The sequence below is a fragment of the Podarcis vaucheri genome (assembly GCF_965113315.1).
Source record: "Podarcis vaucheri genome assembly, chromosome: 8".
Classification (NCBI taxonomy): Eukaryota; Metazoa; Chordata; class Lepidosauria; order Squamata; family Lacertidae; genus Podarcis; species Podarcis vaucheri.
The window spans coordinates 8,045,702-8,057,094 of record NC_138766.1 but is presented as its reverse complement, the minus strand read 5'-3'; the positions used below and the strand labels follow the sequence as shown (position 1 = coordinate 8,057,094).

General features: G+C 43.5%; 1 protein-coding gene across 1 annotated transcript in view; it reads right to left on the bottom strand.

Annotated features, from left to right (window-relative positions):
• The window catches only part of DELE1 (DAP3 binding cell death enhancer 1), an 18,869-nt gene extending 7,476 nt beyond the window's left edge, over positions 1-11,393 (bottom strand). Inside the window, exons 1-6 of the mRNA XM_082234529.1 lie at positions 11,237-11,393; positions 11,035-11,149; positions 4,418-4,493; positions 4,143-4,278; positions 3,765-3,905; positions 2,347-2,408 (exon numbers count right to left, since the gene is read on the bottom strand). Of these exons, the coding sequence (XP_082090655.1) occupies positions 2,347-2,408; positions 3,765-3,905; positions 4,143-4,278; positions 4,418-4,493; positions 11,035-11,149; positions 11,237-11,288 (582 nt within the window). The 5' untranslated portion in view covers positions 11,289-11,393. The remainder of the gene's footprint in view (positions 1-2,346; positions 2,409-3,764; positions 3,906-4,142; positions 4,279-4,417; positions 4,494-11,034; positions 11,150-11,236) is intronic.

Sequence of the window (11,393 nt, the reverse complement as noted above, 5' to 3'; positions counted from 1 at the left end):
GCAAATCTACAGAGTCAGCAATTTCAGTACTGGAATGATTTGGTGCCATCAGATGGCAGAAGTATATATTACAGGATACTCTTCATCTTGTCGGGATTAAGAGGCAGGAAGGACTGTTGCCAGAAAACAAGATGGGTTAGTCCTTCCTTATGGAAAATTAAAAATGCTTTTGTATCAGAAGCTATAAAGCCTGGCTTGATAATAATACAAAAGATGTGAATGCAGCCCTCTGGCATGAAAAGTGTGCTTCCAGATTTGGATCCAGAAATTACCCACCTGTCCCTGGCCCCTGTGAGCACCGGTGGAGTGTGGGTAAGTAACCCCCGTTCTACCCTGCCCTGCCCCCATCCCACCCTTTTAGTGAAGTGTTTAGAGACTTTTGGGGTCACTTCCAGGTTTGGCATCGTTCACATGTGCATGATTGCGCATCATTCAGACGCGTGTTAATCGGTCATTGCCCGTATTTTCCTTTTGTATGGTATTTTGAGTGCAACATGCTGCAGGAAATAATAATACAGTGGTACCTTGGTTTGCATACGTTTTGGATTACAAACACGTCAAACCCGGAAGTGCGTGTCCTGGTTTGCAACCTTTTTTTGGATCACAACCCATTTTTTTTGGCTTACAAACAACAATTTTTTGGAGGCCCCATTGGCGAAATCGTGCTTTGGGTTACAACTTGTTCTGGTTTACAAACGGATCTCCGGAACGGATTATGGTTGTAAACCAAGGTACCATTGTAACAACAACAACAACAACAACAACAACAATAATAATGACAACAACCTGAATTCAAGAGTACACAGCCACAGCACTGTGTGAGCTCTTGCCCCAGCCTTACTCTCCTTGCCTCTTTCATCAATCCAAACTTCTACAGTCATGATTAAAATGCATCTTGTATCTTTAAACATGATTTTAGTAAAACTGGAAATCCTAGTAAGGCACTAGGTGAAAAATTCCCGAACCATGTGTCTCAGGCCTGAACAACCTGGCAGACACAGCAAGGCTGTTGTTTAAAGTTCACTATCCAGTTCCATCTCCAATCTCGGTTGTGACACCATCATTTCCCCAAGTCTCTGTTTTTCAGCCCACATCTACTTGATACCACTTAGATGAGACACCACCACTCTCTGTTAGATATTCTCCTTACCTGCACAAGCCTACTTCCTGCTATTCCCATATAGCTTCTTCTATCTGTACAGCCATGTGAGCTTTCCACCTTCTTATCAGATACCACTTGGTCTTCTCTGTCCTGCTTTTTTAAAGGTTTCAGTCTCTTTCACCTATCCTTCCCTTGGGTTCCTGTATCTCATCACACTAACTCAGGCTTCCTCAAACTCAGCCCTCCAGATGTGTTTGGCCTACAACTCCCATGATCCCTAGCTAGTAGGACCAGTGGTCAGGGATGATGGGAATTGTAGTCTCAAAACATCTGGAGGGCTGAGTTTGAGGAAGCCTGTACTAACTACTCAGCCTCCTTCTGAGGCTCTGCTCCATTCTGAATCTCTCCTCACTGTTTCTGGGCAGCCTTCCCCAATGTGGTGCCCTTCACATGTTTTAGACTAAAACTTGCATAATCTTGGACCATGGGCCATGCTGGCTGGGGCTGATGGACACTGAAGTCCAAACCATCTGGAGAGTGCCAGAATGGGGAAGGCATAGGAATTTTAATCCCCGCCAAAGTTGGTATTTTCTTCTTCTTTCACAGAAGCTGGAGAATGTTCTGTTGCTAGCTTTATCCCCTGAACAGTTGGAACATGCACATTGTGTGACTGCACATCAACCAACTGTTGTCAGATGAGTCAAGCCAAAATCTTTAAACACTTTTTATGTCAATGTATACAGTTTGCATTAAGTGAGCTGTCTCAATGTTTGGCACATTTCAAGAGACAAGGTATACCTGCAAATTCTGGGTAACAAAAGGAAACGTGGACAATACCGCTTCAGTAAACAAGCCAAGATTTTTCACCTGGGGTGGTGCTAGTGATCATGGCCCAAGACTGTGTTGCCTTATAGCTCAATCTACGTAGGCATATCCATTTCTTACTCTCATTGTACAATCATGTCAAGGTAGGAGTTCCAAAGCAAACATTAAAATATGTGCCTTTGCTTCTACCCTGAATTTAGTTGGTCTCAAAGCTATCACGGGTGTCCCTGAAGTATACCAAAATGTACATGAAATCCGCATGATACTAATACGGCAAGTGGTATCAAGGTTATGCAGAGAGTGTGTTCATGCTTTCGAAAAATTAAAGACCCTTCCCTAGCTCATTATCTCTTACTTTAGAAACTCTGAGCTAAATTCATGCTAAAAGTCAAGTCCCACAAAAAGAAAAGAGGAATTACCTGCAAGCGTAATAGGCACGAGTCTGGTTCAGGACCTGTGCTGGATAGGAAGAGGATGTCCCCTGCAAAAAAACAAAAAAAAGATAAGGCAATGACCGTCTGGGCCTCAACACCGAGTTGCCTTCCCTGCCATAGTTCTGGTTGCACAGGCCTGGAAGTTGCAGCTTCCCCTCCTACTCTTCTGTTAAATCAGCAATATTTTGTGATATGCCTTACAGCGGACAGCTCTCTTCTACGTCCCTTCAACTAACTTTCACTCTGAATAAACCCACTGAAATTAACAGGTTTAACTCAACCTTATCCATGAATTTAAATGGGTCTATTCTGACTCAACAGTCATCCTGGTCATCTTTGAGAACTCAGTCAAATAAATAATTTGGCCAGAACCGTTCTTTGCATAGCATGGGTAGCAACCTGTGGCATGAAAGTGGAATAAGGACCAAGAATCTGTGACACAATTGGACAGAAGCAGGCGAGCCCAGTCAGGTACAGCACTATACCTAGGCCTATACTGCTGCCTGTCTCCACAAAAGCTCACCAGACTGGGATGAAACCTGTGGTTAATAAGGGGGTTCCTTACTAGCAGTTGTGTGATTAGATGGGCACGCTCCTGCGCCTCCACATTACCTTAGTGTAAGAACACATGCTTTGCATATAGCAGTCCCAGGTTCAACCCCTGGATCTTAGAGGAGGGATGGAAATTGCTATTGCAGAAACCTTGGAACACAGTTGCCACCTGGAGAAGACAGTACTGGGCTAAACAGTAATTAGTAAGGAAACTTCACTGGTTCATAGAAACAGGATTTCTCTCACATTAGCCACAAGGCTACTGTACAGCTATACCCACTCTCTCTACTGAATTGTAGAGATTCTGTAATGACCCAAATACCTGTTGATTACAAGAACCCCAAATATATTTTAATATTCCCTTTCACCTATGGCCAGAAGGTAATTACCATAATGTAAACAATTTTTCTTCTTAATTTGCAGCTATTTGTGTTACTAATAGTTTATTGATGACTATGTTGCTCATCAGTTTGTTTAAACTTCCTCTTTTTATAGACATTTTTAAGTCCCACTTTCTCCTTTCATTAAAAGTATGAAAATAAGGGTGATATATTCATTCTAACCTGTCGTCCCCATTATTTAACAACCCAAATAATAACAAATGCTTTTGAAACACAAGGTACTTGACTGGAAAGTTCCATAAAGCAGCTACTGATTGGAAAGCCCACAAGAGAATCTCCTGTTTAACCAGAGACATCTCAGGCAACCATGTCCCAAGCCAAATTCTCTCCAGGCTTCTGCCTCAGAACAGGCTGCTTGCAAGACTTGCTGATTTGCCTGTCCTCGTTTGCAGCTGGCCACTACCCCATGCCTTCTGACGTGTCTTTGCATTCTAAAATCAAGATCTGTACCTGTTTCTGAAACATGTTGATATTGTTTTGGCTGTGAAGTTTTGCTAGATGGATTCTTTGGTGCATAGCTGGAGTCGTCTCCCACGAAGAAATGTTGTTCCTCTTTCCCACTGGAGCAAGCAGAAGGGGCTGTGGGAGGGACTGAAGGAGAGGAAACATATTAAAAGTACATAGGATGCTGTCTCAGTCCCTATTTTACAAAGAGAGATCTTCAAACATCTAGGAGTCTTTACAATTCTGATACAATTTTGCTGCTGGAGTTTCAAGTGCATTACATAGAGCTGAAGAGTGTGTGTGTGCGTGTGTGTGCGCGCGCAGTGTATTCTTCCCAGCACATGATGCTCTAGACTCAACTGTGCTATTCCCTAGCAAGCTTACCTGAATGTTGACTTTGGGGCAAAACAGCAAGATGACCCTCCAGTTGGTAAAACCCAACATCTCCTCCACCTGGTTGCACAGAGCTCAGCCTTCGAACATGCTTCACCAACTCCACAGCAAGAACAGCCAATGCACTCTAACAAAGGAGAGCAAGGATTAGGGACTATCAGAACAGCTTTGTTAAAGGCTAGATACAACTCTGTTCCTATTATAAAGACTTCTGCCCCCAAAGCGACCACTCTCTTCTTCCATGCAGTCATCCCAGGCCTACTTACCAAGGTGAAGGATGTGCAGTGATGCAAGAGGTTCCCACATCCACAACTTCTGTGCTGCTGCTGCCTACTATGCCGGCTTCAGAAAGAAGGACAAGAAAAGAAAACGGTATGGAAACCAGAAAAATAAGCTTGCATTTAATTCAGCCTGCACCAAAGCTTTGGAGAAAAGGCTATGTGTGACCTACTCCAAAATCTACACTCAGACACCACCTTTTTTTGCGGACGGGGTTACCCGCCACCCAGTTTTCATATTAATATTCATCTAGGTTTCTCCTGTATGTAAGAAGAGGTAGAAAAGTTAACTGAACAATTTTCTTTTTGCCCCTATGAACTATTCACCCTATGTTTGCTTCGATTTAGTGTTAGGTGGATCCAGAACAATAGCACTGGAAGCTCTGGGCAAGTGTCCAATGTGTAGTGACGTTTGAGTTGAGGACATGGTTCCATCTGTGAACTTGTGTAAGCCTGATGCTGGTTGTGTTCTGCCTCTCCAGCATGGATGTAATTCAAGCTGCAGCAAAATGCAGATTTCTAGAGGATGATGAAATTTTTTTTGGATTTTAGATTGCAAATCTAAATAACTCAAATGCTGGAGCTATTACTTTCTTGCCTCAGGGTGTGCACACTTAGAACACCCAAGGGTGATGGTATGTAGGGAGAAAGGGCACTCTGCACAAAGCAGCCTGTCAGAGCACATAGCTAACACTCCTTTAACTAGAACCCAGACGTGTACCTTGCCTTGGAACTCTAGACACAAATATTCAACAGCAACTCCCACTCCACCTCCACAACGGGAAGAAAGTACCCCACAGAGGTAAACAAAGAAAGGCAGCAACCATGCCACAAGGTATTGTTTCTGCAGCTGCCCGTGTGCAGTTGCACATGCCTTGAACACCTGTGAATCAGAGTTGCCTATATATACACAAACACACAGAGGCATGCAGTTGTGCGTGCACACACACCACTTACTTCTCAACACTGTGCTATATGTGAATACTGTGTCTTGACCAAAATGTATTGCTTTAACACTCTGTGCTCTACCAACAGCTGGGAGCAGTGTCTCCCACAGACAGTAATCCCCACACCTAGGACAGTATCCTGCAGGTGAGACAGGAAGGCATGGACTCAAGTGCAGGCCTGGAAAAACTGTCCCTGCATGTGCAATGTTCCACTCGAAACCCCAAAGGGATAAGGGTGAAGTTCTGTTTAACTGAGAAATCCAAGAACAGTAATCCTTCACTTTGCATGCATTTGACTCATGCGATCTCAACAATACGCTGTTGAAGGCAGACTGGTTTAAACCACACAGGTGAAGTTCAAAGGAAGGCAGGTAGCTTAAAAGATCTCTCTGAACTGGGTCCACTTGGCACACCAACTTTGGAATACTCTCACAAGATCTCATGGGACAATCTGACTTTTGAGGGGGATCTCATGCCAGCACACCAAGCAGTCCTTGCTCCACAAGCAAGACGGAGATCTTAAAAGCTATTTTAGCACCAGGTCTGCTTTGGCAACCCAGTGTGAAAAAAGTTTTAAAGCTCTATGCTTTGCTTGCTGAGCAAGGCCCACTCAGTGTGCCAGATCTGGGAGTGCTGGGGATGCTCTCTTCCCACCTCCTTACTCACAAGCCATGGGGCAGATCCAAGGACTTGATGTAACCAGGTTTCTCTTTCAGCCGGAACTCACCAGAACTCAGTTCTGGCACCTCTCAGGTGGGCAGCACTGCCATTATAGGAGAACAAGGGAGGCATTCATGGTGAGTTCCAGCACCTCTTTTTCTAGAAAAATAGTGCTGTGTGAAACCCTTGGATCTGAGTCCCATGTAAGATGAGGGAATATTGTATTGCAGCTTATTTTATGGTTTACATCTATCATTTGGAGCATTATTAAAGTCTTGAAATCTAATTCCTCAGTCTTCTCTGTTTAATAACCTGTGACCATGTAATGAACTGCAGTGTTATTAAATCTGTATCAGTAATGGCTGTCCCAAGTGCCTCAGGGATTCAGGGAGGCAGTGGGACTTAGGCTATGCTTGGAGCATGGGGTGCTAATCTGAGAACATGCACCAGCGTCCACATCAAAGCAATATTCTAATAGGGTCACTGACACAAACCACTTTCAGAACTCATCACTTTAAAAAATAAAATAAAATGCACACCTAAAAATATAAAGCGTTAATGGGGAGCTGCTTGAAAACAGATATATAATGCAGGTACACTCATCAGAGCCAGGACTGGCCACAGCTCCTTGCTGAGTGTATGCGTAGAAGTAGCGATGGAAAAAGAACTGGAATGACATGACCAGTTCCTCTGGCTACAAAAGAATTGCGTAGTGACAGTGGGCACTGTTTTCCAAGGAAAGCTGGCAGGCATAGCTGTTTTTTATTTATTAAGTTTCAAAACTAATATTCTGCATATACATTAACAGAAAAACAAACATGAGGCATAGGGCAATAACAATTGTTCATAATATTGCTATACTATTATATAAAGGATCAGTGCGGTTAAGCTGACAACTAAGAAGTTGAGGGTCAAAGGATTATGTTGAGAAGGATTATGGTTGCGTTTCTTCCAGCCAAGGTGAGTATGGAGCAAGTTACTTGACCCAGAGGTCCGTAACTGCCGAAGGAACAGGTGGATGTATTTGATGGGTTTTAACAAAGTCTGTCATGAAGGAGCCTGGTTCTACCTTTCCCTTTAGGAATCTGAAATGCCGTCTTGGCTTTTTTGAAATGTTTGACATCTTTTGTTCTTATATGTGATGGAAGCCACCTAGAGTGGCTGGGAAAACCCAGCCAGATGGGCAGGGTATAAATAATAAAACTATTGTTATTAAATTATTATTATTTTCCTGAAGAGCAAAGTTCCAAATCTTATTCCACTAGTTTGTAATATTGAAATCAAAAGTGTCTTCCAGCATTGAGTTAGACAGTCTTGCTGCAAGAAATCAGGAAGGTATGCAGTTCTTTGGATTTAATGTCCTCATTTATTCCTTCAAATATCCAGAGTAAAGCAAGTTTTGGAGAAAACTGAATATGGTCTTTAATAATTTTTAAAATGTTTACTTATATCTCAAACCGTATTTGTTGTTTTGGACATTCCCACCACATATGTGCGCTGTTGACTGTATTCTCTCCAGCACAAATGGTAGGACTCCAAAGAGAAACCGGAAAAATTGACCAGTGAAAAATACCATTTATGAGTGATTTTTAATGCCTGTTCCCTTGTAAGAACAGTGTTAGATTTAAAGGGGCCTTCTCCCCACATTCCTGACCAGGCAGCTTCATCTTTGGTTTCCCTCAGGTTCATCTCCCAATTAGATTTTAAACTTGTTTAAAATCTCATAATACAAATTCAGTAAGCTCTTAAACATTGCTACCACAAATACCTTTCCATTAGGAGAACAGATGAATGGCATGAGAGTGGACTACAGGGTCTTGCAATAGATCTAAAAGTTGATAAACATGAAGCCATCTTACAGGTAAGGTTCCTTAACGCCAAGGTTAATTGCTTTCTTGAGATTGGGCATGGATTTTGGTAAAAATATTTCAAACAATAACCCTTTGGTTGTCAAAATAATGTATTCTTAATAGAGAGGTCATTAGCTTTAGAATAGTACTTCACGGGCATTAGTGGCTAATATACGAACAGTATTTTTTCTGCCATTTTTTCCAAATGTCAAAAGAGCATTGTGTGTATGTGTTTAATATTATTACAAATTGGGTTGAACAAAAATTGAGGAAAATGTACATTTCCTATTTGAGAGTTTCCTAATTGGACCCATGTCTTGTTGGGGCAGAATATCATGCTTGCAGGCACAATTCTATGAGCTTAAAACTGATACAACACAACAAGGTGGAGGGTTGAAGTAAGAGAAAGAAGAGACCTGGCCCTCTTCCAAGGCACATTAGCTCCCCCAACCCACCCTTAACTATAACTATGCCCAAAATTCATCTTTGAAACACCTGTAATGTGGAGCTGGGCAGACCAGAAGTCATAAAAGCACAGGCAACAAGAAGCTCAAAGCTTTATTTCCATAAGACTCCCAAAGATATTAAAATAACATAATCCTTGCCAAAGCTATATTGATAATCTATGTGTCTGCAGTGAGCAATATTTCCTGATCACTTTACAGTTGCCAAAATTTGACTACACTAAGGTGAAGGTAGCAAACACTCTATTGAAGAGCCCTCATGTGAAAAGACCTCCCTCTGAAATAGCTAAGGTTTCCCTGCTCCGCACCCCACAAAAAGAACCCCAGGGTGAATAAACTTTGCAGTTTCTAAAGCCCTTTATTTGTACAGTTTTGCAACCAAAGCCAATGAGCTCTGAAAAATGAGCATGAGCTTGAAAGTCTTGTTCCAGAGAAAAAATGGCTTTGATCATTACAATCACATGCTGAGAATATAAATTGCACATATTTCCCTTTAAGCACACTGGAAATCTGCTTTAAAGAATGTAGCCTCAGGCAAACAAGAACTCTTCTTCTGGACAACTGCTTGAGCTGCCACCCATCTTGAATATCGCAGGACAGAACTAATGCTGAAAAGAGCCAAGGTTAGGGCTGGGATGGAGAACCTGTTTTCAGACTGAGAAATGAATTCTTTTTAAGCTAGCATTCCGGGGGGGGGGGGAAATACCAGTGCAAAATTAGAGCAACAAACTTTAACTTTAAGGTTGTATAGTAGACTTGTATTTACATACACTCAGACATCCCTCTCTATCCTCCATCCAAGAAGCATGATCAAAATCCAAGGACACATTCTAGCCAGGGGGTGTGGTGTGGGGAGAGTCCCATTTCTGCCTTATGGCCTGGTTTTGCCCAGATTCTGGGCTTGCTGTGAGGTGTCAGTTTAGGCCAGGGGTGAGAAACTTCTGGCCTGTGGGTCAATCTTGGTCAGCTAGGTCTCCTTCAACGAATGAACCAACGAACGAACGAACGAAAATTACTGTATTTTTCGCTCTATAACACGCACCCAACCATAACACGCACGTAGTTTTTAGAGGAGGAAAATCTGTAGGCATGCCACCCATAGGAATTTCCTCCATAACACGCACAGACATTTCCCCTTACTTTCTAGGAGGAAAAAAGTGAGTGTTATGGTGCAAAAAATACGGTATACATTTCTTATTATGATCCTCACTATAGCAAATCACAATTCTATGCCATCATTTCTAGCCAATTTGTTTTTATTAAGGCCACAGCTGTGATACCATTTAAAAAGAAAATTTGCAAAAATACAGTGGTACCTTGGTTTACAACCATAATCCGTTCCGGAGGTCTGTTTGTAAAGCAAAACAGGTTGTAACTCAAGGAGCGCTTTCACCAATGGGACCTCCAAAAATAATTTATTCGTAATCCACCCCCCCGTGGGTTGTAATCCAAAAAAAGATTGCAAACCGGGACATGCACTTCCAGGTTTGATGTGTTAGTAATCCAAAACGTATGCAAACCAAGACGTATGCAAACCAAAATACCACTGTATGGATTTCCATCATTTCTTTTGCACTTAGAATAGTAACAATTGTTCTTACCAATCCAAATGTAGTCTAAAGTTATAAAGCACAAAATTCATGCTTTATAACTTTATTTCAGCCATGAATGGTTACTGTACAGTAATAAATGATTGCCAGTTATGTAGTCCAATTTCAGAAGGTTTTCGTTTTACTATTTTATATATATATATATTGTTGGGGAAATAAACAAGAAAATTGCCGCTGTTCTTTATTTCTCCTTTCGCCCCACTGATATAGTACCTGACTATACAGGAAAGGGATTCTCTTTCTGTCAGTGATTGTTTTAGATTCCCACAAGCGATCCAACCCAAAACATGTTTCAGATTGCAAGCAAGGATAAATCTCGTTATTTTTCTACTTTCACTGCCTTTTCAAAATCCACCCACACAGGAGCAAAGTCTGATTAAAAGGAAACGACAGCACTTCACTTCTTTCCACACAGCCATGCCTGCCGTTGTTTCTGATGCTGCTCTCTATCTGAAGTCTCTGTGTAACAGCCAAAGGTTTATTGGCTGTTTCCCAAACTTTTTGGGAGCCCCTGTGGTTTGCATGGCCCGCTAAGAAAGACGATAACCCAATAAAATGCAAAAGAGTGACCAATTAATTGCATGTTTAATTTGAAATCCAATTACAGGTTCTTCTCGTTGAATTAACGTAAGGGACGAAGCTGATCCAGCAACTTTTAATAATAATAATAATAATAATTTATTATTTGTACCCCGCCCATCTGGCTGGGTTTCCCCAGCCACTCTGGGCGGCTTCCATAGAAACCAAAAAACACTAAAATATCATACATTAAAAACTTCCCTGAACAAGGGAACTTTCAAGGCCTGGGGGAGGGGGTTGTCGTTTACACCTGCGCAGGTAACCCAGGGAGGCTCACCTGGCGCCATCGTTTCCCTGGGCAGCCCTTCGCCCTTTTCAGAAGCAGGTGGGGTTCTTCCTGTCAGCCCTGCTTGGTGCTTTATTTTTCCTGCCTCTGCTTGTGGGCAAGACGAAGCGGCTCACAAGCCCCAATAAATAACAGTGATAACGGCAATGACAGCCCCCCCCCCCCACGGAGAGCGCGGCTGCAGGTGCGGCGGGGTCTCGGCGCCTCACCTGTCCTCGGTCGGCGAGGGGTCTCCGTCACAGGGCCGGGCCGGGCCCACAGGCCGGTGGCGGTAGAGGGCGACGGTGCCGCCGCCGCCTCCTCCCCCTCCTCCGGGGAGCCTCACTGCGCACGGGAGAGAAAGAGACAGAGATGAGGAGAGGGGCGAGAGGCCCCCGCCGCGCCCTCCCTCCGCCCCGAGGCGGGACGCACCTCCCCGGCCGAGGCTCCACAGCAGCCGCCACAGCATCGTCCCGGCCACCATAGAGAGCGGCCTCGTCGCCCCCGCCAGAGCGCCCGGCTTGCGTCAGGCTCGCGCCACGAGCGGCTGACTTCCGGGGGGTCTCCGGCGAGCTCCGGGTGCCCCGCC